Below are 27,552 nucleotides of genomic sequence, written 5' to 3'. Positions count from 1 at the left end.
CACTTTGTCCAGATAACGATTCGCCGCGAGCATAAACTCTTGATTATCCAGTTTGAGACAGATAATGCAAAATGAGAGGTTTATCTTAATCTGTTTTATATTATGTTTCTCTACCTTGTTCATTTATATTTATATCTTTTAATCTTTTTTCTATGAAAAAAGCTGAAAGATAGTAAAAAAAATCAAATGTCAAATATTAATCAATATTATATATTTTTACTTCACTTTCAGCGATATGTCAACTTTTATATATTTTCATGATTGTTTTTATCATAAAATTTTCTATTTTTAACACCAATAATAATATAAGTTTTGTTTATTTGATGCAAAAAATACATGTTTAATTTAATTTAAAAAATTCAAAGCTAATATTGATCTATTTTTTCGAGAATTCTTGAATATCTAGCTAAATAAATAATTGCTACTATGCTTTGAATATCTTACTAAAAATTTATCTTTTAAATAAAACTTCTATGTAATATACGCAACATATTATAATAGTCGGTTTATCTGTTTCTTCTTATAATTTGTACATTATTTTTTCTTTTTTCACGAAAGCAACGTTAGTTTTTCGCGACATTTGTTAAGAAATCTTGATAGACTGATTATTTTGACCCTAATAAATTGTAAAGTCCCTTTTTCTTTGTATTTCCTTCCTCATTTCTGGCTTGGCTATTTTATCTTGCGCGCCTGTAACAGTCTCATCCTTTCTCCTCACCATCCCATTTTCATCTTCCTTTTTCCTCCATTCGTTTCAACATGGTCATTAAGGCTGGAAATTACATTATATCGTGTATAACGGCTGTGCCTGTCAGGCAGGACGAGGACAATCGCGCCTTGCAAAAAGCTTGAGAAAGGAATTAAAATGAAATTGTCCTGGTTCCTTTTGCGAAGAGTCCTCTGTGAAGTTACGCGTTCTTCTGGACGATGTCTCAGTAGCGACAAAAGACTCGGCCGTGAGTTTGCAAAGACTCGCAATTATCAGCGAAGTAAGCCTTTGAATAAACATTCCATGCTATCGTCGATAAAGGAAAATTGTTTATTCGAGGCATGAAGACATCCCCCTTCTACTATAAAATTCTCGATTCTTAACATCGAGAATTGCAAAACATTCATTTCATTTAGTACATTCGTTTATTGTAGCGAGTCGCTGCGAGAAATATTTTAATTTTAAATACTACTTACAAAGATAAATTTACACAATGTTTTATGCGCGATTTTCTTTCAACGCGAAAAAGTTATAATACATAAACGATTAATCAATTAAAATGTAAGCGGCAATTTATTTCTCGAAGATGAAAGAGAGAGATTTACATAAAACTTTATACTTTATACTAAAGAGACTTTTACCATTAAAAATAATTTACAGAGCAACATTCATTATATATATATTTTGAGACGTACGCGGAGTAGTAGGAAATCCTCAAGATAGTAACATTATCATTAATGTACACGCTCGAGACTCCTTTTTGTGGACAAGGCAAAAGCTCGAGAAAACGCAGAATTTTATCTTAGAGAATAAATTGCAATTAAGGTAAATCCGGTATGTTGCTTATCCGTGAGAGAAACGTAATCTCGTTCTCTGCTATTAAATCTGTCGAGCGCACTGTCTTCTGAATCTTCTCTAAGAAGAGATCTATATCCGACAATGTACGTTTTTGCAAATCACTATATATATATATATATATATATGTATATATATATATATAAAATTTAAATATTTATATATATATAATTATTTAAATTTTAATTAAATTGTTTACAATAACGCACAATAAAATTCTTTCTATTTTTGTTAATAAAATATCAAGATCTTAATATGTTTCTCTCTGTAGTATAAACATTTAAACATTTTTTTATAAATTACTAATTATTACTCCAACTCTTATCTCATAATGATCGAGTTCTCTCTCCAACGTTTCGAATGACGGATGAAAATATAACGAACAATTTTCGCATATTTCGCCAACCCCCGTTCGCAACTGCCGAATCGCCTCCGTTAATGACTCCTTAGCGAGCGCACCTCATTAACGTAGAACAAGTCTGATTGTAATTATCGATGAAACGTCTTGGAAACGACCTCGGCATGCCCGGCTTCTCTAATTGCCGGTGGCTTAAGAGAGGGAAAAATCATTTCGGGACGCCATCTCTCGTTTCTGCAGCTGTCGGTAATTACGCCTCATTAGGCGACGCGCGTTTCCTCGCTAATACGCGTAAAAGTTAACAATGAGAAATATGCGCTACGTAGTTATTTAGGTATTTTATTGTCAAAGACGACGATCGATTGAGCTGAGCACGAGAGAGAATAAAAGCGGCGTTGACCGAGACAACCGTGTGACATGAATTATTTTCTACGTGACGGGGAATGCAAAATGTAAAGAGATAATAAATGTTTAAAGGAAAGATTTGCCGTTTGCATGAATCTCGTGCGAATGATTGATATTACATTTCATGAAATGCGATCCGCAATAAATTATCAACTAAGTCAAAGCATATAAAAAATTGAATGTCACGGATAGATTGGATATTAATAAAACAGTGAAATATAGATCATACTCTAAAAATAGAACCACAATAGCAAAACCGATGAATACAAATGTCAAAGATAAAAATTAAATGCAATATAATTTTAACAGAGGAAATGGAGCGCTTTTAATAAATTGTACTAAATTAAGTTGTTTAATGTTTCAAAATTAACAGATTTAATTATATATATATATATATATATATATATATATATATATATATAAATTTTTAGATAACTTCTACATGAAATATTGTAAATTAGTAATAAAAAGTATCCTAAAAAATTTTTATTTTTTTTTTAGATCTGCAAATTTGATTACTTTGATTTATCGTAATTTATTAATTACGTTTTATATATATTTTTAGGATCACGAATGTATACACGCTCCAAAAAACACTAACATTATTAACAAAGAAATTATTTGCGGATTGTATGATTAAATTATGTCCAAAGCACACAAATCGTAAAGATAATTTATTTGCAGTGTTGATTTTATTCTTTTATACTGCTTATTTATTTTTATATAAATTTTGATTTATCCCAATAATATTTTAAATATAATTATAATTTCAAATATAATTTCGAAGAAACGCGTGTGAATAAATAACAACTTAAACCATATATCGTCCTTAACTTAATATGTTATTGAGTAGCAATATTATTATATTAATTATCTCTAAATATTAATGCTTATTATTATCTACCATATGATATAACATATTACATTAATACTAATATAATATTTAAAAATACAGTATTTAATTGTAAGAATAGTGTTTATCAAACTTAAATTGTTTCAGCAAAAGAAAATATCATTTTATAATTAATTTTTAAGAAAATATAGATTATGTATTAAAGATGAATTTACTAACCTTTTTCGCAGTATGCGCCCTCGTAATCGCCGGTGCGACATTCGCAGATCGGTCCGCTGTCCGTAGAGATGCAAATGCCACCATGCTGACAGGGATCACGAGTCTCGCAAGCATCTGTTATGTTCATAATATTGCGTAAAGTCTGTAACAAACATCACATTATAACGTTATAAAAAGTTATTAAATTTAAATTATCGAATTATTAAACAAGCGTTCAAATAATAATATGAAATTTTTTTATTTTATTTTTATTTTATTTTAGAGCCCTGTACATATAAAGGAGATAATAGAATTAAGCACTAAACGCGGTGTTTCAATATTTGCAAGATGATTTAAAAAAATTGCATTATATGGAAAAAAAAAAAATTTTCTCACGCTTTTTAATCAAATTACATTTAATTAGACACATTTAGCATAATCAAATGTAATTTTAGTAAAGTAATATTCCGTAAGTGTAATTAAATTAGCATGTAATAAAATTAAATTCGTGAGAAATAAGTAAAAAGAAATACAACCTTACGGTCCATTATGAAATTAAAAGTATTATGATTTATTGTGTAACATAAAATATTTTTTCATCTGTATAATAACTAAATTAAAAAGTATTTCTGAAAGTTCATAATTAAATATCTCGCGTATGACTGCAAATTTTCCCTACTATTATATGCTGCAATTTTTCGCATCGTATTATGCAGCAGGTGTCTTATATGGATATGCTATCTGCAATAGCATAACTTCTTAAATACGAGAAAGGCTTGGAGTACGAGAAAAAGAGATGAAAATACATGCACAGGCAAAATCCTTTATTTTCTACAATATCTCCTGCGATGTTTGCTACAACATTTCAAATATTTCGATTGATGCCACTTAAATATTCAAGAGAGCAATGCATCTAAGAAACTAATATATCCTGTATATTCTCATTGTTTTTGGAGCAAATTTGACATTTAACTTCCAATGTGTACGTCATGCCTTTCTCTTACTTGACATCCATCAATATAAAATGCAATATTAAAGATTTTACTGTTAAATCTCTTTAAATTTAATCCTCAAATACTCAAATACTCAAAGCAAAGTATAGTTAGAATTTTTTTGGGGGAAAAATGATAGCGGTGGATTGCATACGAAAAATTTTGAAACAATATATGCTGTAAGAAACTAACAATTTATTCTTTTTTTTATTTATTTATGCAGAGCAATTTAAAACATAAAAAAATTGTTATATGATATATTAAGACCTAGTTAACATATATCACTTTGAATATTTTAATATATCTATTTTTTTTTTTTTTTTTTAAGTAGATTTCTCTAATTTCTAAAATTTATATTTTTATCGCATACTATCATATTATTTTTCTGAAATAAATAATTAACATATTTAATATATATATATATGTTTTATAATATTTGTTTGCAATATTCGTCGCAATATTACGCAGCGAGAATTAAAGAGAAAATAGAAAAAAAAATACGTACTTCAACTTGAAGAATAGCTTCCGCATTTCCTCAATTTACATTTATCTTTATTTTGCAAGCTTACGCGCCGTCCTCTTCGGTATGATGAATAATGAACGAACGCATCGTCGCCGCGATGAACGTTTTTTTTTACGACTTATTTACCTTGACAGTGTACACCTTTAATGTTTTAACTTACTTCACATTACGCATCGTCGTGTTTTAAGTCTTGCAAACGAGATTTTCAGAAATCAATCGATTTTTATGAATGCTCTTTATACTGTAAATAGGCAGACAGTGATCTCGTTTTCAAGGTACTTTTAACGTTGATCCATCTCGATTCAAATTTTTGTCATCAAATAGAAATATTCGCTAAAATCAGTGCAAGCTAGTTTTAAAGAATGTAAAATTATGTAAGAGCTTTTGATATTTAAGTTATCACGATTTTTATAATAGATATTTTCTGCTATAAATTTTTGCATTAAGAATTCCTTGCAACAATAAATAATACATCTTTTTTTAAAGCATGAAAAATTTTTATATAAGATATTATTTAATATGAATATATCTAGTACAATATAAATAAAACATACGCGTGACGATTTAATTAAAAATATTAAATAATTGAATATTTTATATATTTTCAAAACCTATGTGTGTCTAGTATAAGTTTCTATAAAACTTATTCATCGTCAGTTTATCATAATTATTTAATTTAATTTAAAAATATAAACCTTAAAAACTCTTGACTACTGCTTTCTTATTCAATTATGCAAAACAATTCAATAAATTATATTCGACGAATAAACTCACAATCTTTATTAATTCTAAGTTTATACTTGAACTGGTGCAATGGCTAAAAATTTTAAACTAGTCCCATGATATTCGATAATTTCACGAAGATTGATAAAATATACAGAGTTATCCAAACCAATATTTCTGACGAACATGAAACATTCTTAACTTTCACGAGAGCGGCAAGTCAAACTCGCGAATGAGTTCATCTTCGCGCAACGAACATCTGCAAATTCGATGGAGAAGACAAGCACGGAGATCCCGATCCTTGTCTCTCTCTCTCTCTCTCTCTTTTTCTCTCTCATTCATTCGCTCGATGCAAATTTTCGCCGAGAGTACGCGGAACGTGCCTATACGTAACCGATAATAAATATTTGAGTTTTCACCTGCGTTTTCAAGGATATAAGGTACGCGATATAATTTCTATCTCCGCGAGGAAATCGCTCATTAGTGTTTGCGGTTAAATGTCGCTGTATTATTATTTTTATTTCTTCAAAAAATATCAACGGGCTGCATGAATCAATCATAGCTTCCGCTTCGAGATAATGTTGAATTGTTATATTATCTTTAGCTTTCGAGGACTCATCTCCGACTTTTTCCGCTCCAACAATTCGAAATTTTCGCGAAGAAGTTTAGTGAAGCAGTGCGGATGCCCCGTGTCGGGTCACGGGGTCAATCGCGTCGCTGCGCTCTATTATTGCGGCCAGGCTGGGATTCCACAGAGTTGGCAAATGGCCACATCGAAGGATACGGAATAGTAATTTTAGCGATGACGCGAAACGAAGGGTAACGATATGGGTTAACTTCATCGTGCATTGAATATACGAATAGGCAACATATGCTCAGTGTTGCGGAGAATTTGTGCAATTATATTGAATTTTTATTCAAAAAGTACGCGCTATTTAAAAATGCCATTTCGTACGTTCTTAAAACACATTTAATTTGGAATAAAATAAATTACATTTGCTCGGATACTAATAATATTTTTAGGTTTTCATACAATCTTATAATCTTGTCTTAAATCTAGGTTCCTTTCTTTCGCAAACTTTTGGCGCATTTGTAACACTGAGCACTTAATTAGACACTTTGCAATTTAATTATATGTAGAAACAAGTATAATGTTCAAAATGGCAAATTTGATAATAAACGATAATTTGTCTTGACATTTTTTTTTTACAGAAAAAAATTAATTGCGAATTCAACAAAGCATCCGTCGTTAAAAATAAAATCATTAGCAAAGCGGATTGTATACATTTAGAAGTATCTGTTTAACTGTATATATCCTGTATATTATACGTAAAAGGAAGGAGTAAAAGGACTTAGAGTAACGAATACACCCTGCACGAATACGGCCATCAAGCCTGCTTAACGAGTCGACCGCATTAATCATACTGGACCACACAGCGCAGCGGATTGTTAACGAGATTTCCTGCGAGAAAAGCTAATTGACGTCTAGTCGTGGCAAATTGCATTTTCGATACGATCCCGGCTTAGCCGTTTCTGACCTTCCTACAGTTAGTAAAATAATATATGGTTCATAATTTCGGTGGAGAGAGAAAGAAACAACAAGCCGATCAAATATATTAAACATAAAGAATTAATTCAGATAAATATAATTATATAAGCTTCGTATATTGAAATAAAATAATGCTAGAATAAAAAAATTCATTTATTTAAAAATCATAAATCAAGAATATCACATACCAAAAAAAAAAAAAAAAAAACAAAAAATAAATTTTTAACTAAAATCAATGAAAAATTAGATACAAAGCTATTCTCGTGCAACAAATATTAAAAAAAAATATAGTGAAAGATCTATTTTGTCGTTGATAATTTTCTAGACTCCACTGTTTCATGAATCAGCCTCTCTAGAATACAATCGTATTTCCTTCGAGATCAGTTGAAAAGTTGCAAATAATTTATGCAACGAGATTAATTAATTACAATTAATCTAGTACACGGAATTTGGTGAGAACAAAAGCTGCATAATGTTTATGAACTATGCGCGGCATAGTTGCGTAAGTATGCCCACCGCAGCGAGATGAAAGTATTCAAATAAATCAAGCGATTTAAGTTGGTCGGAATTAAGCGTTGCGATTAGCCCATCCTCATGTCGGCAATTTTCTATCGCCCGCATGTACGTATAACGGCGATCTACTCTAACGGATTAACATGCACGTGGATAATAAATTTAATGTAAAATTGAGCCTTATTTATTCTGCAGTTATAAATAAAAAAAAAATTCGCACACCTACAAGCAATAATGTATTAGGGTAAAAAAAGGTACTGCACTTAAATTATATAATTTATATTATTTGTTGAGAAAAGTCACATAAGAAAAAAAAAATTTTGAAATTTTAAAAAGATATTCTTCTCGATAAAAATCCTTTTAGAATATAAACGAGCAACAAATGCACAAACCATGTGCTTCTGATAAGTAAACTAAACAGATCGAATTTATATTAGTCTTAATTAAGTATACTATTTGATTGCTGCAGAAATGTTAATTTAAAAAAATACATTAATACATCGGTTGATGTTAATGCATTTCCTTCGTCATTCCCAAGCACGAGTCGCGAACATTCTGTAAAAAGTAGAGCGATTACGTACGCGTCGCCGCGAAGGATACAATTTTCGCGCGACACGAGTCATCGTGTCTCCGAGGACGCGACATTCGTATCTGCAGGTGCAACGTGCTTCTTCCAACCGCGAAACGCGCCGCGAAATACGCCGAGGGAGCCGCGACAACTTTGATAAAGTCAGCGAAGAGGCTGACTTACGTTAGCCACCTGCCAACTCGTCGACAGAAACTGAGGCGATAAATAAGACCCCAACTGCGAGAGCACGACTGCACGAGTTCTTTGCCGTGTGTGCAACTGCATCGGAACTGCATCGTGCCAAAACTGCACGATGCAGTCTGTCTTGACCACTGAAATACCGGGTACGCGACCTCGGGGCATATAAACCAGATACGGGAATACGCAGCTGATGCGAATAAGTCGCATCAAAGGAAACCCACTCGTTGCATTCGGCGCAGTTTACTGAATTAACAACCGCGATGGTTAACCGCGTTAGCATCAATAGTAGCGCGATACGACCATCTCATTGGATCGATTGCATAATACATTAGTTATTTCGTTAATTACCGGCGTTCTATAAACGAGCGATTCGAAAATTAACTCTGTTCTTGATTTCCGAAAGCGTAGATTCCATAGAGGTAATAATAACAACATTAATATTAATTTTAAATTAAAAGAAATGTTTAAAAAATTATTTTATACATATAAGAACTATAGTGATCACTTCTTATCTATGACTTATCACGCGATACGTTTATATTATTATATAAAAAGTTAAAAAACGATCCAAAATGTAAAGAAATTTATAGTCAAACAAAATACAACGTAAACAATTTAATACAAGATATAAAAGATGAAGTAAATTTAAGATATAAAGACACGAAAATGATGTAATTTTAATGAGAAAAAAGAAAATGTGGATATCAGCATTTAAAATCTACGGTTTTACATTTGGTTAAATAAGCACAGGAGAGTCTATAACAAAGTTTGACGTTGACTTTGACTAAATCGGAAAAGTCTGCAACTCTACTTCACTAAACTTTAAATCTTCCTATTAAACTCGGCCGATTTCCTGACGCGGTTCTAATAAAAATTCATATTAAAATGCTGCATCTGTAAGTTAAGTGTACTTATGCAGTGCAATTTTGCAATTGTTTGGAATATTGCAGAATGTTTTATTAAAGCAACGTATTATTCCAACCACATCGAAATATGTTAATGTCAATCTGATATATAAATTTTGCAAAAGATATATTGTTCTAGAAGAAATATTAAAATTTGAAAACAACATGTGTGTCAATAGTGAAATTCAAAAAATATATCTTCTTATACATCTTTATGCTTTCACAGCTTTCTCACATGTGGTCTAAAATTAATCTAAAAATATGAAAGCCTCTTAGAAAATTATTTTAATTTTTGTAAATGAAAGTAGCATTGCAAGCTTTAATTATTCTAAAAAAGTCTTTTAATAAAACGCGCACATCTTAGTTTCAAATATTATGTATTCCAAGTTTAATAGCAAATTGCGCTCAAAGGGACACGAGAAATACATACACGCATATGTACTATAATCGTTGCTGAGATGTCAGGCGAGTGTTTGAGAGAGAGTTTCTCGAAACGGTATAACAGCTAAGCGCGATGTCACGCGGTGTTTCGAGTTTCACCGAGCTTCGATACCGGTCTAGCCCCTCGAATTCGCGGATTTGTTTCCAGAGGCAGCCTTGTCGTCGGTTTCCATTAAGGAATACGTGGTAAATCTTTGGGCCCGCGATCCTTCACACACACACGGCGATATAGCGAAAGTTTGCAAACCGATTCCGAGACTTGTCACGGAGTTTACGATATATATTCCCACCTCTTGTCGTGTAGTTTCCATCCAATTCCTGTGCACCGCCGGCACCTCGTTTCCTCGAGATGTTGCCGAGACGGTGCAACGAAATTTACCGGCCAGTCAGGAGACTCGGTGCAAGGGAATTTCGACGATAGTAAAATCGAATCGTCCGCAATATAAGAATCCTCCTAGAATTATCTAATCGTTGTTGCGCGCTGTTCTTTTAATAATTATTGGGAGAAAATATCATTTCAAATCAAGTTAATGTAAAATTACATGTATTTTTGTTATAAGATAGAAAAATAAGAATAGTAGTAGATTTTGTCTTGTGAAAAATTAATAAAGTAGACATAAAGATGCTATAAATTTTTATAAAAAGGAAATTGCGTGAGTAAGTAGATGGCAAAGAGGATTAAAAACTCTTCTTATGACAAACTTTCAACATTTTAGTTATCGCTTAAACTTTATACAAATGGGATTGACATTTCTTTTCAAGCATGCGCATTTAAGGCAACGTCATTCACCACAACGCAAACATTCACCAAGCATTTTCATCTCCTTCACATTTTTTTCCTCCGCAAAAATAAATGTGCACTCCTCCCTATTTTATTTAACCGTGCAGAAAAGACGGGATTATTAAACCATGAAGTAGGAAGACAAAGGAGAAAGGCGCGTTTTAGAGGATATTTATATTTTGCGCCCTGGAATATTATAACGAGTTCCAAGTCCTATCGAAATGTAATTAAGCACATCGCACGTTTTTTTAGCAGTCTCGGCGCGCGGTCATTATTATTAATTGGCTTTAACTATCACGCGCGAGAGAAGAAAGATAAAAGGGCTCGTCCAGCGTTGAACGAGGGTCTCGCCCCGCGCCATGCAAAATGCGGCCCGGCCTCTCCCTCCCACATCGTGCTTCTTCCTTCTTTTTTTTTCGCCATTATCCGCGCGCGAAGTTACGGAGGACTTGGTAGCATGTGAAAATTGTTTTAACGAGTTGCAGAGATTGCGGCGTGTAACAATCCCCATCCCCGTCTGCAAAGTACTTCAGCCGGAGAAATAGCCTGGAAGAGGCCGGAAGTTAAATACGTTTACCGCGGCCCATTACAGACTCTCGCGTTGAGAAAAGGCATATATTCGCCACTACTCCCACCCTCGCCCTTGATGAATATTATTTCCTAATATTACTGCCGCCTCCCCCTTATCATTTATTCTCTCGCCTCCGTCGAAAAGAAACTGCTGAGAAATGACGTCGAGAATCCAGTTGCGTATTAGATTCGATTGAGAAAATAACTCTTGAATTTTAGAGTGCAGTGAGAAATATTCAATTTCATTAACACAGGTTTTTCTGTTTATTATATATTTTTTTCCATGCTTTATTTCTGCTTTATTACGCTTCGCTATTTGTTATTTTTAAATTTTACTCTACTATTTTATTTTTACGCCCACCACAGAGATAAGCGCGAATGTTTCAGAGACTTGAAGAATTCAATGGAATATAGAAAATCATTATCCGGATTTGTCGGTTAGATAAATACTATCCGATAATAAATATTTTTTCTCATTTTACTTGCCATGGCCGTAATATTCCTTGACGACTGCTGATTTATTTACCGCGAACGATCGATACGATTAGCGTTCCAGACGTCTGCAACGGAAAAAGAGACAGAAAATTTCCGAACAAATACGAGCTCCATTATTTCGCTGAGTGCTCATTGAATATTCATTTCGCGACGTAGACGTGCCGCGGCATTTATACTGAACGCGAATACTTCGATCTGCGTTGTCAAAGATAGGTCGAAGATATAAGGTAATGATATAAGGCAAGTTTGAGAAATGATAACGCAAAACGCATTTTTGATAGCATTTTAATTAACATATGTTAATACTGTATTAGTTTCGAATATGATACTATAATATTTATGCATTAGTAATATATTTTTTATTATGCTAAATTATTCTATCTTGATTTAAGATATCCAACCCCTCACTGTAATCCGTCATATTGTGAAAGCCATAGTTAATATTAAAAGATTAATGATAAAAAATTTCATTAAAAAGAAATTTTTTTACGGTATACTTTTTACGCTTTTATATTTAAAATAAATTAATTTCTTCGTTTATTTTTGCTCAATTTCGATAGCATTTTCTTCGTATTGATTAACACAGATTGATAAAATATATCGTAAATTTGCTTTTCTATTATCGCTTATTAGTAAATAAATATATTATACAATTTATATGTGTTTTATTTTTTCAGCAAAAATAGAGTTTGACATCCATTAAAAAATTTCCGACTGTCTCTTTATTCACGAACTCATTTTTCATAAATCTATCGACGATATGAAATGTCACTTATAAATCTGCATAAGCAAACTAATAAACTTTTGTGTCATATGATGAAAAAAATATTCAATAATTTTCCAGAAATATTTGAACATTTAATAGTGCCATAAGTTCGCGGACAAACTTATTGCAGTGCCTACAAAAATTCTAATTATCGATCAATCCTTTTTTTTGCTCTCGCCGCGAGATCCTTATTCAACAGCGGCGTCCAACTTAGTTTTGTACAAGGCTCGGCCATATTACGAGCGTGATTACGAAAGTTGTCAACTTGATTAAACGGTTCTGCTTCGTCCAAAGTTGTCTCAAAGGGATAATCGTGTGAGGTGTCCGCCCGGAGCAACGCACTCTGGAACTTTCTTAAACTGAACGGAGATTGGAAGAGACTCGTTTTTCGCGAGGGAAAATTCGGCGATACTGTTTTAGTCAGGGGCGCATCAGCACCGGCATAATTATGAGCTACTAACTTTGTACGTAAAACTTCAACTCCTTTTCCCGCGTCGGAAACAAAAGTCTTCTTCGAACTCTCGCTCTTTCTATTTTGTTGTTACACGAACCATCTGTACATTAACTCCACTTTATTTAATTATATCGAGTTAAAAATGTAAAACGCTATTATGTACGTAACAGCTTCTGGAAATTTTTAGTAACTAGCGAGTAATGTACTTGCAAGAGAAGAGTTTGAAATAATCCCTATCCGATTGTGACGCAAATATATTTATTTAACAAGATAAAATGATTTAAATAAAAGTATTATTATATTAAATATAAATATAAAAAGTTGCTGATTATTAAAGAAAGATTATTGTGTTACGAATCAAGTGACGCGGTATAGAGCCTCTAATATATTCATAATTCGTTAATCTTAATGAAAATTTAAATAACTGATTAATTACTGCATATAAATAAATTTAATAAAGCTAATTAAAGCTAATTAAATATTAATTAATAATTAATCTATAATTTAAGAAATATGGCATACTATATTCCCCAAAATTTGTTTGGAAATGGGAATTATAAATTGCATAAATGGCATATAATCATCTACAAGTATTAATCAACTGCTGGTCAGTTGCATTGATCTTATCTGATTTTACATAACTAATTTTTTAACAGTATTGACGTATTTTTTATTTTTTGAACTTTTATTTGTAGCAGATTTGATAATACGTATACAAAAAAATATTTTGTCAAACAATAAATAAGTTATTCGTAAAGTTTAAAATTGGAACGCGAAAGATTCGTACCTACGATAATTATTACACGCGGCAAACAAGCTTAACCGACGAGATTTATAAGCACGGGAAATGAAATCGGAAAATGAGCGTCACCCCCCATCAGGAACGGTTGTGACACGGATTCGGGGAGGCGGTAGCGAGGTTTAGACATCGTCGCCAACCAGGGCCGGTTATTAAATCGCGCGGCTATAAATTGCCGCGAAATTTCCTGCAAAACTTAGTCAATTTCCACGAAAACGTGAATACTCGCACCAGCAACTGTTTATATGTACACACGCGCGTACCTATTTGGTACGCGCATTTCGGATTGCGCTTTAATCCATAATTCCGCGGTTGATTTCCACGTGATTTTCAGATATACGCGCTTCATCAAACGTGGTTTAAGGATGATTACGATTCAACAACGGCAATTGACAAGATAAGATAAGATGTGTAAATTTTGTATTTAACGATTGATTGTCATATCAGCTATATGTATATACATATACAGATAGCATCTATAATTTCTTATATAAAACGACTTATGATATTCAGGAGCTGGTTTATGCGAATAATTAGAGGTCTCAGAGGCCCAATTAGTCCGATGGATGAATTCAGATCTCACTTTAATGCGAGTTCTCGAAGATAAGGCCCCTACCCGTGGGACAATGGAAGGATGCTTCATTAACAGGTGATCGTAATGAGGCTTGCACCGTATCGACAACGATGCTGTGAAGTCATCTAACTTCATTTGACGATGTAATCATTCTCTCGGGACGGGACGGTATAATATCGTGGGCACTGATACTTCGCGAGGCGAGCAATATGGATACCGTACCTCACGTCTACAAACTAACCCATTTTTTTCTACTGCAATGCGGCACGATGCAACCAGGTATTACGTTACGTTACGGTTCCTCGACCTACGCTATGATTAAATATCTCATCGTAAGTGCCTTTCCGTGTGAAGTATTTTTATTGCGCTTAACTTTTCAGTATGCCCGGAGCACTCTGATTTATCGGTACTAGGAACAGACTTCCGAGTACAACTTTAACAAACTTTATATCGAGCGCGATGACCCCTTACCCCGCTCAAGATTTTCTCCAGACTGACAAATATGATTTATACAAATAATCTATCCATATGTTTAATATGCCTAAAAGTTACTAATTTTTAATATATATATATTTTAAGATCTTTCTGTAATAAATTTATAAAATTGTATAAAAGAAAAATTATATAAACAACATTTAAAAATAATATACACAATAATATTAAAATGTGACACTTTTTATGATTTTTATAAGAATTTGCAAGATAGAGAGATCTTTTAATATGAATATAATACAATATATCATTTATAAATATAATATATTATAATTATAAAGAAAGAGAAAGATATTAAAATATATGATAAATGTAAAAATATAATTTTATATTATATTCTAATTATAATTAAAAATTAATTTAACAGGATTACCAGATCAACGATATCGGCTATCTCTATATTTCTAACTACATTAACGTGAATGAACTTACAATTAGACACAAAGATAATTTTTTCAACATAAAAATTTATATTAAACTAATTTGAATTAAATGAGAAATAAGACCACTAATCACGAATAAATGCCACGTCCTGTAAGAAATTACAGATGTATGATCTCACGATTAAGGCAAAATACGGTGATTTATCTCGGTGTGACAGTGTCACGCCTTTTTGTGAATCTCTCTTCTTCATAAACCTTATTAAATCACAATCATCTTTATCCTCAAACGGGTAGATTACAAGAACTCTCTAACATAGAATTCGCGCAATGGCATGTCATTGTACTTGATTAATGCCAAGTGATAGAGTCCCGCGACTAGCCTTACGATTGGCTGTTAATCGAGCGTCCTTTAAACATTAGCTTATCGTTCGACCCATTAAGATTGGAATGATTAGAGCACGGTGTCTATATCGCTCACCGTATTATCAAAGTCCACACTAAGGTATCCTTTGTAACCTGATCGTTCACTAATCAGGACTTCGAGCCTTCTAATTTGCAGCGAACTCGAGGCACGCGAACAGAAATCTTGCCTTTGTTATTAATCCGCCTGTGCCCGCGTCCGTTTTCAAAAATATCTATTCGACCTGATTTTCATGCTAAACTTTAGGAAACTTTATTGATCCGCAGCTTTTGTGCGTCGATTAACAAATTTCAACAAATTCTTCAGTCTCGTTTTAATTAGCAGCTTCAATGTAGGATGTAATCAAGAGTTATTATAAAAAGAGATACAAATTTACTGTGAATGAGTCTCAATTAATAACATGCAACTTGTACAACTAATAAATATTTAATGACAAGAATAAGTTTTTTTTCTAAATTTAAAAAATTTACATAATTCTCTAAATCATGAGTGACAAATTTTATTTTCTTAACTCATTTAGCAGAGAATCGTTTAAGCCACTGATAAATGTCAAATCAAAATATAAATATTAAAAGCATGCATAAAAATGTAAATATTAAAACCAAAACTCCGTCCCACATTTCTCGTTTTATACGTTAATATTTGATAAAAAAACGCGTGGAATGAAACAACAGCAATTTTGCTCGCAACAGGTGCCGAACGTGTAATCTTTATCGGCTACACGAAAAATATATGCGTAACCTGGATATATTCTCGTTTAGCATGATTCTACGATCTGACAATATATATAGGTCAGACTGATCATTATTGCCGAACCTTGCTAGAGGTAGGTAGATAGGTATACGAGTCGCAAATATTTCATTTCTTATCTATCAGCAACATGCAATACATTATGCTACAATGTCGAGGTACGGTATCGCTATTTGCTATTCTTTTGCGACTAGAATTTCATGGATGCTTCCGAAAGATTGAAGGTAAAATATTCGAATACGGACAACTAATATTTCACGTAATCGCGCGTTTAGTTGACATGTAGTAATACACTTTCGAATAGATCGTTACATATATATATATATATATATATATATATATATATATATATATACATATAATAGAGAATACATTTTAGATAAATGGAGATGTAGGTAGAGAAATCTGTAATATTGATGAAATTTCAATATACTAATGAAATTATTTTAAGTGTCTAAAGCTAATAATTTAATTTCTTTAAAATATTAAAGTATACTTAAAATATTTTGCATTAAATATCTCAGTTATCATTCTCTTTAATGGAATTATATGACTTTCTTTACATAAGTTAATTTAATTTTTTTAATTAAATTAAAAAAAATTTTAATTAAAAAAAGAAATATAACCGAAAATAGTGACCGTAAAAAATAAGAAAAGAATTAAATTACAAATTTCAATTAAAAATTTCTCCTTTCTTCCCTTTTATACTGTATAAGTATATAATGTATTAAAATATTTCAAATAAATAAATATATATGACATAAAAACATCAAATATTCAAATTAAATAAATCATAAAATTTGATTATTGATTATTGATTATTGTGTTTGCAGTGTGTTGTTTATAATAATAATAATTTAGTTTTTGTTTGAAGAAAATTAAATTGTAAGAGAAAATAAAATATAGAATTTTATTTAACATTAATTCAATTCTTTGAATTTCAGCTTTGTCGTCGTTGTTAAAAGTGACAAATTGATTAATTAATTTAACAGTAATTAACAGTAATTAAACAGTAATTTTGACAAAACATCGTGTACATTCTACTACAGATACGTGAAATGAGCATCTCATTTGACGTAGATACGTAAACAATTATTTGCTAGAGTTCTGATGAAAATGCCGCTTTGCTAGGCGCTTCAATAGGTCAAACGTAAAGGGAATCAAATTCCCGGCAAGCAGACGAAAGGGCAGAGATGATAGTCACATACATGGAACGTTGAGGGAATATATACATGTAACGGGAGTGACGCAGTTAAAGGTAGATCTAAATTGAAGCACGCACATAGTGTAACAGTATGAGTAGGCACGTACGTTTTCAGCTTAAAAGCTTCCCCTGTTTAAACTTTCGCAACTTCTCAGCGCGTATACATGTCCCAGAGCTATTGCATTTTATCCAGTATAAATTTCCTCATAATTTTGCAAATAATCTCTTCATAATAAAAAAAAATCAAATGATGTCATTTTTTATTATAGTCATTCTATTTGCAGCATCAATTTTCTTCTGCTTTTTAATCAAAATTAAAATAGTCTTCAAAAATGTTATTAAAGCAAAATTAATGTGTAAAATTAAACAAAGAGGCTAATATGATTATTATTATACCACAAATAGGTAACATGCTACACTTAACGTGATTATTGTTTATCTAATAGTAAAGATTGCTACGAAATATTTTAAGCACTATGTCTAACGAAATCTATTTAATATTGTTAGAATGAAAAAGGGCGCAATTTAAATGCCTTTATATATTTTATATATATATATATATATATATATATATATATATATATATATATATAATACATATATTTAAATTTAAATTAATTAAAATCAAAATTTATATTATATTTTACATGTCTTTATACTGACATAATTATATCATTTTTTTTTATTTATATTAATATATATAGTATATTTATAGCCTATATACAACCATCTTTTCATCGATAAACCTATCTTTTAAAATGTCCTATAATGCAAATATGGTTAATGTCAAATTTTATTATACTTTCATCTATGAATATGTCGAAACTTTATTACAAACATTGGCAATACTACGCTCGATGGGACTGCGAATCGAAACCGAAGCATAAGAAGGATATGTTTTGCTATGCGCTTATACATACATATACACATGTCGCGCTTGTGAGAGAATAAAGGTAACCGTGCGAGAACTTGGGGATTTGTCGCTTTATCGGGACTATAATACGGGCTATAATTCGGAACGATTTCCGCGGGGCGACTGAAACAACCGTAAAGCTCGTTCGCAATGCTCGCACTGCCGCCGTAAATGTCGCTTCGAGGAAATCGAGTTCACCCTGCTTAAATTGCCGCGCAACTTCTATTGTTTCGCCAACTGTGAAGAAAGAAATAAACGGTGTTCATGCATATTCGTTAATATAGATATGTGATTTATGTGTAATCAAAATTGCCCGATCGAATGTTAAGGATGCTTAAAAAAATTTGCGATAAAGTTTGCGATAAAAAGTTTCTATTTATTATTATTTTATTTAGTATGTAATAATTATAAATAATAGTATCCTCGTGCGGAGTTTGTAACGATTAGAAATTGTCATATTTCTTTGACACATATTAAATTTTACAGCTGTTGCGAGTCGATTCTTTTTGCAATAAATATATTACTTTCATTGAGGAGACTACGAGTTTCAGTCTCATTAATGTTTCGCACATCGCAAGCCATCAGCCTGTAAATTAGATCACGTATAGTTGCGATGGACCCATAAGACAGTGCCTGTCCCGCTGAAACTTTCATATCAAGTGAGAGGATAGGCGATATCCAATGTTCTCTACGCTGATAACATTTTAGTAGCAAGACCCTCTCTTCCATCGAAAAAGTTAATTTTGAGTTTACACCGTTATCGCAGCTCACGCTGCATGAGAAAGTAGGGTAAAATTAGAGGAAACTGGATATTCCGTTACAGTTCATATATCCATGTGTTTAAAATTCATCAAATATTATATAGCCAATTTTGCGCGTAAAAAAATATTCGAAAGTAATTGTGATTATTAAAAAAAATATATCGAAATTTAAATGATAAAATAATAAATAAAATTTTATTAAAATAATATACTATTTAAAATTAATTGAAAAATATGAATTAATATATATGTATATTTATCTTTCTTTTTGATGTTTAATTTTCAAAAAACTTTCTTTCTTTAATTATGATTCGGAAACTATAGATTTTCAAGCTTTGACGTTTTTGCTGTAAGAAAAATATAATTTCAAATTTACTAAGAAATGCATTATTTAAATTAATGTAGCAAATATTTTACACATCAATAATTAATAAAATTATTTCTATTATCATTACGATAAATAAATAATATTGATAGCTTATTATGAGTATAAGATCTCTTATTCAGCAATATATTATTTCAAAAACTATTTAAATATAATAATCGATTTCCACTTAAATACGAACAAGAACAGAGTGCATGTCCGTCATTGAAAATGGAGCAATCGTTGTATTGTTATTATTTTAATCGAGATACTGAGTCATCATATTTTCACGAAAATGAAAACATATATCTTGTTTTACCTAGTTTCACTTCATGTTTAAATAATTATGTTTCTTTGATATATCATAATTAAACAATCTTCTATCTTTATATATATGTTTTGCTGAACAGTTTACTCAAATCCCCTTTAATATTTAAACAGTTTTGTCAGCCATTTACATGACTATTAGTATATAGTGGTAAAGTAATCCGTTCTTGTGTTTTCGACATAGACCAGCAAAATCGTCAAGTCTAAAGTTTAGGCTGAGTGGCAAACTATCGGAGAATTATACTGCGTCACGTTCTCTCTCACAAATGATATTGTCCATACAATATAACGTCGTAGCTTTTTTGATCTTTATTAAGATATTCCTCTTAGGAAGCTAAATTTTTTGAACGAAACGTTACGAATATTATAATACGAGATAAACAAGTGGAGCAGCGTTAAACGAAGTAGATGCGCTTTTTATTTAGCCTCGCTTTTTCTTCTTCGTAATCGGCGAGATTAACCTCGGACCAGCTGCAAGTACATCCAACGACGGCTTATTCCGCCATTCTATTGCAGCTGCATCGCTTTTTCCCCGGCGCGCCGACTGCCACAGCCGGTGGCAATCGGACAGCAAAAGAAGTTAATTGAAAATAAGATAATGGCGGTGGAGCGTCGGTCGCGAAACCGGGGGATGATGTCGAGAAGGGACGCGGCGCGCGAGTCTCAACTGCAATCCCTTAATTAAGTCGAGCTTCCTTGCACGTGCATCGCGCATAAAGAATTACACGCCAGAATTATTATTCGAAACACACAAACAAAAGTATTATATTAACATAATAAAATTGAGAAAAAAGCAAGTCCATTGTCTATAAACTATCCTTGCACCTTTATACTTACTGGTTGATATTATCATAAATTATTAAAAATAATATAAACTTTCAAATTTTAATACCTTTTCTGAATAAATAAAATTCTTTTATTGTAAAAATACATAATATATTATTAATTAGAGAGCTTTAGTTAAAAACAATATAAACATTTGTAAAAAGATATTACAAGATATTTTAGAAAGAGAGAAAGAAAAAGCTATAACTTTAATTTTTTTAGTTATTGGATGTTCAAATATATTCCAATATTATTTCTCATTTTATTGATTTTAAATATTTAAATATTCTCTCCATGAAAATTATGAGAAATATTTAAATCTGGATTACTCTTGTATGTGTAAAAGTATCACGATATATTTGCAATTTGATTGATCGCCGAAACTTATCTACGTCACATTATAAGTACGAAAGTTGTATTGAAATATAAGATTGACATGATCGTTAATTAAAAGTAATACGACGAATTATGTTTAATTATCGCAATTATTAAACGCCGAGCATGAGATAATAGTAGAGCCGAGTGGAAGCACGGTAATAACAACGATAAGTTTCGATTTATAGTCTCCAGCACTATATGAATAACTTTACATAACATAAATATGGTAATGGCCGCCATAAAATTTCAATCGTGCGGTTATAGCAAGTTCGCCCGCCGCGAGTTTTCACTCGCAGCACCCGCGAACTGGAGCACAAGCGGCACACGACGAATATAAAATACATGAAAGCAGGCGCGGCTTCCTTTTTTTTTTTTTTTCCCAGAACAGAGAATGATAATAAGTCTCTGGATTGTTGTTGATTCATTCTTATTGCTCTCTTTCTCTTCGTGCAAATATTCAAATCGGCATATATCAACAAATTCATTTTAAATTATATGACCATCTTTTATCTGACCATTTTTTATCTTTCAGGTACGTAAATGCACACAGGCTTAATATGTGAAGAATTTAATAATACAGGTAAAAGATGTTTGTGTCTTGTAAAGAATAATTTTTTAAACAAATGCACAGATTCAACATCTCTCTCGTTACATCGTAAAATTTCAATCGCGATTTATTTCCGGCGAACAAGTTTTCACCTCTCGGGGCGTATTGCCTTCGTATGAATTGCCGGAAACGAATATAAAGCGCAGACATGGCTGTTCCTTTTTTTCGCGAAGAAGCCGAGTGGTACACCAGGGAAATCTACCGAGTAGTTATTAAAATTCCATCCGCGTCGTGATCGCGCAACGACGAAAACAATCTCGAACGCTGCGGATTTTTGCCACCAATTCTTCTCGCACGCTCAACGACTCAAATTGGAATTTTCAACTGAAAGGCGAGCATTATCGCGAATTATATCTACTCCACTGACCATAGGTGGATGCATGACGCCCGAGGCGTCGTTAAATTAAATGAGACAGGCAAAGGTACTTACATAACCGCCGCATAATGCCATTCATTATATAATAGAAATTTTTGTTCTAATCTAAAATCTGATTTGGAAAATTATCTTTTGGAATTATTTTTCAAATTTAATATCATCCTCTTATTTCATTCTTTTTAGATCTTTTAATTTATTGTTAGTCTCTTATTAAAAAAATATAATTATAAATAATTTTTGAATCGATGCTCTTTCCTTCCTTCTACAAATATATTATACATATTATAATATTAATTATATATAAACTTATAATTTAATTTAATAAGATATCTCTATTCCAATTAGCAAGATATATGAAAAAGAGCTTATCTTATCTCTCGTTTCTTCACATTTACCATATTACGTATTCATCTAGCATTTCGGAAATTCTTATCTACACCTTTTAATTAAAGTGCTTACGTTAAATATGTAGTTGGATGTCAGAGATGTCAAGAGCAATTGCAAATCTAAAATAATACAAAAAAAAAATTAGAGCACGAAGGTGGCGGATTAAAAACTGTAGTCTATATCTGGCAAAATTTTTGGACTCGTTCAGCTCGACCGGTAAATATTCATAAGCCGACTATCTCGAGTGAAATGGCAAATTTTGCCGTTCCTGGACAAATTCGGTCGTCGCGTGTCTCTTCCTGGTACTGCTATCCACTAATATCGCGAGGGTCACGGTTTTTATTATTTTTCAGCCGGCGAAGTCTGCTCGCGAACGCGCTCCATGGAATTACAACTATTCTCGAAAAGACATCTCCATCCAGCTTTGTTTGTAATTTCCCTAGAATGAGTCTCCGGGGAAATTTCTATCCCCCTGTTATTCGAATGTCCTCGCAAATGAAAAGTGTCGCGCGATCTATTATTCAGAGACAAGCTTACGCGCTCTTCAAATTTTTTTAATACACCGCGTTCATTTTAATTTTTCATATGTATCAAGATTTTACAAAATTGAGATGGGATTTAACGCTTCGAAAAATTATTAATTACAAATTTCATAAATTATTTACATCACGCGATACAAAGCTATTTAATTTTAATTGTCTCGTTAGCATGTAATAGTCGCGTATTCCTAAAATTGTTCGATATTATCAAAAATAAAACTGCATATCTGACCGTTTTGCTTATATCGTACGAGAAAATGTCATTGCGGTGTCAATAATATTCGACTAACAGCAAATCGCGTTGCGCATCTTCTCGATTTGTCGAAACGGCAGCGTTGGCGCATCAGCGAGAATTTATCCCGAAATTCCCGACCCTCCCCCAATAAAACCGATTGGTCGCGCGCGGAATCTGGCCTCATAGCAATTCGCCTCTCGATATTAAACGCTTTAATATCGAGAAAAGATGTGGACGAGAGAGAGAGAGAGAAAAAAAAAGGGCCACCGGACCGTTGTGTCCGGCGCGCAAGTGTGGGTGTGTAAACCGCGGATGAAAGTGGATATATCCGCGGTTGTTCGACGAATAAACGCGATGCTTTGTGCCACATATATATATACATGTATATGCCGTCGTATACGTACGTTTACGTATATGTACGTTTTCAAATGCGCGCGTGATGGTAAATACATTCGATTTATTGGAGAACGCCGGCCAGGTAGAGCCATACGTTTTTCGTACGATACCTAAAGCTTCTTTTTGCGCAGCTCTCGCATTTTGTTGTTGCACTTTTCACTACCGATTACTCGTCGTTTTGCTCGGTTCTATTTTTTTTTTCCCTTCCTTTTGTGCGCCGGCATATACACCCCTGTCTCTTCCCCTTCGACTCTCGTTGTGCGCGTCGAGGGTCGATATGTTCTCATGCGGATAAACCTACACCCCGTTTGTGCATACGTAGAAATATGCATTTCTATACCTATATTAATAAAAAAAAAAAACTGTTTCTCTTTTTCTCTTTTGAAATTTTCTTGGCCTTTTTTCATTAAAATTCTTTTTTTACTATTTCTTGTACAATAATAAAAATTTAATATTGTCTTTAAAATAAAATATATTAATTATACGAAAGTTTATTAAAATATCTTTAATAAATTGTGATACGTAAACATCCCAATAATCAAATATATACAAATTTGTAAAATATTTTAATCATATAAAAACTTAATATTTAATATTAGGATAAAAATTTCTTTTGTATAGACATCATCTCAATGACAATTTCCTTTCTGAATTTTCGCCACTCTTTTGTTAATGTGGCTAGTAAGTACATATTGTTACGCATTTTATTCCAGTTTCTACAAGGGTGATTAATATCCGACATCAGTTGCACAACTTAACAAGCATACTAGCGACGGTTTAACAAGGAAGGAAGCATATCGTTTTACGCGTTATCCTTTTCCCTCGGTTTCTTGTCTTGAGAAAATGTCGGATGACAAAAAGAAAAGACGTGAATTAAGAAGAAGAAAGAAGAAGAGAGAGAGAGAGAGAGAGAAAGAGAGAGAAGAAAATGAGAGATTCCCTTGATAGATGATCTTGGTAATTATTTGCGGGCACATTTCCTTGCTCCTTGCTTTTCTCTCCGCAGGTGTACCAGCCGACGCGATCCTTTTTCTTCCTTATTCCCGCTTACTTCTTCTTCGCGGTTCTTTCTTTCACCGTCTCTTTCCTCCTGTCATTTCTGTCTTCCATAGTCGCGGTCAAGATGGATGAGGAGTCATCCGCGTTTGTAACCACTAGCCCGTGTTTCCCGATAAAGAACAATCGACGAGCATTCTTTCTCACTGTCGCCGGCGAAATTATCAGCTTCCGATCCTTTCTCTCGAAGCATTTTTGTCGCCAGCCAATCTCGACGGAGGCAGGCAGAAAGAAAAGAGATGACTAAGCGAAGCGATGTTTCTCTATTTCTTTCTTTCGAGGGCCTTTTTTTTAATCATAAGTCCGATGTTCCGTTGTATTAAAGTAAAAGAATGAAAATTCGCTTGTCTAATAATCATCGCCTGTCAAATCGTAGAGATAACGTTTAATGAAATTTTAAGGGAAAATTTATTTAAAAGCTCCAAGTTAATAAAAAAAAATCCATAGAGATAATGTGAATTTTAATAAAACCAATATGATAAAAGAACGTGCGCAGAAAATAAATCAATCAAAAATATACGAAGAATTCCCGGTGATATTCACGAAGTAGACAGCTTGACAGTTTTGGCCCGTGCGGTTTTCTCTCACGAGATAATTCTGTTTGTCGAGACTTTGTTGTCGATATTTATCAAGTTTATCAAAGTTTGATATAATTAAGGAATGGCAGGTTGGACGAGTGCGTCGTCTAAATCCGTTGACGTTGTCAATGGACTCGTTGCGACGTAGTTTAAATGGACTTTGCATGCTCCTTCTAAGGCAATAAGCAGCTAGCAGTTTGCCTTTCGTCTATCTCGCGTCGTCTATTGGATCGCTGCGCGCGAACAAGCGATATTTTTCTTACTAATTGTGTCCCAAGCTAAGCAATTGCCGGCACGACTTGTCAGCGTTGCTTAATTACACGCTGCGCGATTAGAAGTTGCATAATTTCGCTGTAATTACAAAATCTGCTGTCTCTCAGATTCTCTCGCAATCCGTATACAGTTACGGTTTACTCTATGAACTTGGATCTCGAAATCTTACGCACAAGACACGCAGCTTGTGATTCAATTGCAAGTGCAAATCGCACGTTGCTCTCGGATTATTCATTAATTATCCGACATTGTAAATCACGGCTGTGAGATGCAAGGTCCGCAAGTCAAATTAACAATTTATAATGTTAGATTAATTAATTAGCATTGTAAATATTGGATACTACCAGATGCAAGTTATTACATCGCGTATTTTGCTCGACGCATGAAAACTGTACGGCACATTGACATTTATTCATGCTATTAATTATCATATCGTTGTATCGGCTTTCAGAGTTAGGCGCGGTTCATGTTTTGTATTTTTAATACAATGGATACAGCGATCTCTCTCTAATTATTATTTGAAATTCGGTTACGTGTCATCGAATTTTACATTAAACGGAATAATGTGTGTGAGCGGAGAAATAATAATGTGAATTATATTACGAATATATTTGTATAACAAGTGTTTGATATGCAATCGATAATATTGACAAAAATGCGCGAATTTATACAGAATTGTTTTAACCGCTTAAATGTCAACACGCATACAAACCGATAGTCTTTTTCTTTTATTTCAAAATATTTTTGAATAAATAAGTTTTTTTTTTAATATACTAGAATACTATAAACGCGCGCTACGTGCGCGCAATTTATTTTGTGTGTATATAATTACTTACACATTAATTCTAGTTTTCCACTTTTTCAAAATAAATTAAATAAAAATTACACACCCATTTAATATTTAAACTATCAAATGTGTCTCTCAGTTATGACAAGCTTTTACTGATATAAAGTAATGTTCAATGCATCGTCGAGATAACCAATTAGCATCGCGAGAAAGAAGTAACAATATTGTCAGTATCGATTTAATAAACTCCGTAATATATTAATTGAAAATTTAATAATTGATTTATTATTTAAAATACATGTATAATTTAATATTCCGTTTGTATATACGTCATAGTGCGGAAAATATTTCGGCAACGAGTAATCAAAACATAACATGGTATACGGTGTAAACATTAGCACGCAATTGTTAACGTGTTATGGCTTCCAGCTTTATTATTCTCACGGCGATATTCGAACAGTAAGAAAGTAGAACGCGAGACACTCCATCAAATTTCTCTACTCAACGCGATCGCGACAAGTATCAGGAAATAATTTGATATCATAAATAATTAATTATCTTTCACACACTTTAAATTTTGAATAATACATAATTATATCATAAAGGATAAATTCCGAAGTGCGTATTTTGCGTGACGTTTTAATCAAAAATCCAAATGATTAAAATCAAAATTGTAAATTATTGTTTTATCGCGATCTTTCTCTCTCTTTCTCTCTTTATAAACAATAATTATTTCTTTAAAAATACTTGATTTTTAATTATATTTCATATTTTATCGTTATTCGATTTTTTGATAATTTAAATATGATTCGACTTGAGAACGCGTAACAAAATAATCAAATCGCAGGTCCGAATAATAATTAACATAATAATAAGCTTCATAATATATTAATCGTTTATTAAATAATTAATCTATCATTTAAAATACTTATATTATTTAATATTCCACACCGTATATACGTCATAGTACGCAACATATTTTCGGCCGCGAAGACAATAACATTGTATTCGGCCTTGGTGATGTAAACATTAGCGCGCTAACGTCTGACGACGTATAACCTTGTTATCAGTCCTACAGTAACGCTCGAGCAATAAAGTAGTCGACTCGCAGTACGATTTTCGTGTGAAACGGGGTTCGATCATACCGAAAGTGCGGGAGTGCCGTTTAAAATATCACGCGTATCAATCAAACTGAGAGGAGGAGGAGGCCTAGGAGAGGCATCCTGCACCGGCGGAGCAACCCAAGGGTGAGTATTATTATTTTTATA

At 32.5% G+C, this 27,552-nt stretch overlaps 1 protein-coding gene across 4 annotated transcripts in view; it reads right to left on the bottom strand.

Annotated features, from left to right (window-relative positions):
- Positions 1-27,552, bottom strand: part of LOC126848122 (neurexin-1) — a 203,450-nt gene that overhangs the window by 115,534 nt on the left and 60,364 nt on the right. For all 4 annotated transcript variants that reach the window (XM_050588724.1, XM_050588726.1, XM_050588728.1 and 1 more), the window contains exon 3: positions 3,400-3,541. In XM_050588724.1, coding sequence (XP_050444681.1) covers positions 3,400-3,541 — 142 coding nt within the window. The remainder of the gene's footprint in view (positions 1-3,399; positions 3,542-27,552) is intronic.

This window comes from Cataglyphis hispanica, chromosome 3, assembly GCF_021464435.1.
Source record: "Cataglyphis hispanica isolate Lineage 1 chromosome 3, ULB_Chis1_1.0, whole genome shotgun sequence".
Classification (NCBI taxonomy): domain Eukaryota; kingdom Metazoa; phylum Arthropoda; class Insecta; order Hymenoptera; family Formicidae; genus Cataglyphis; species Cataglyphis hispanica.
This window is presented reverse-complemented; position numbering and strand designations above follow the sequence as displayed.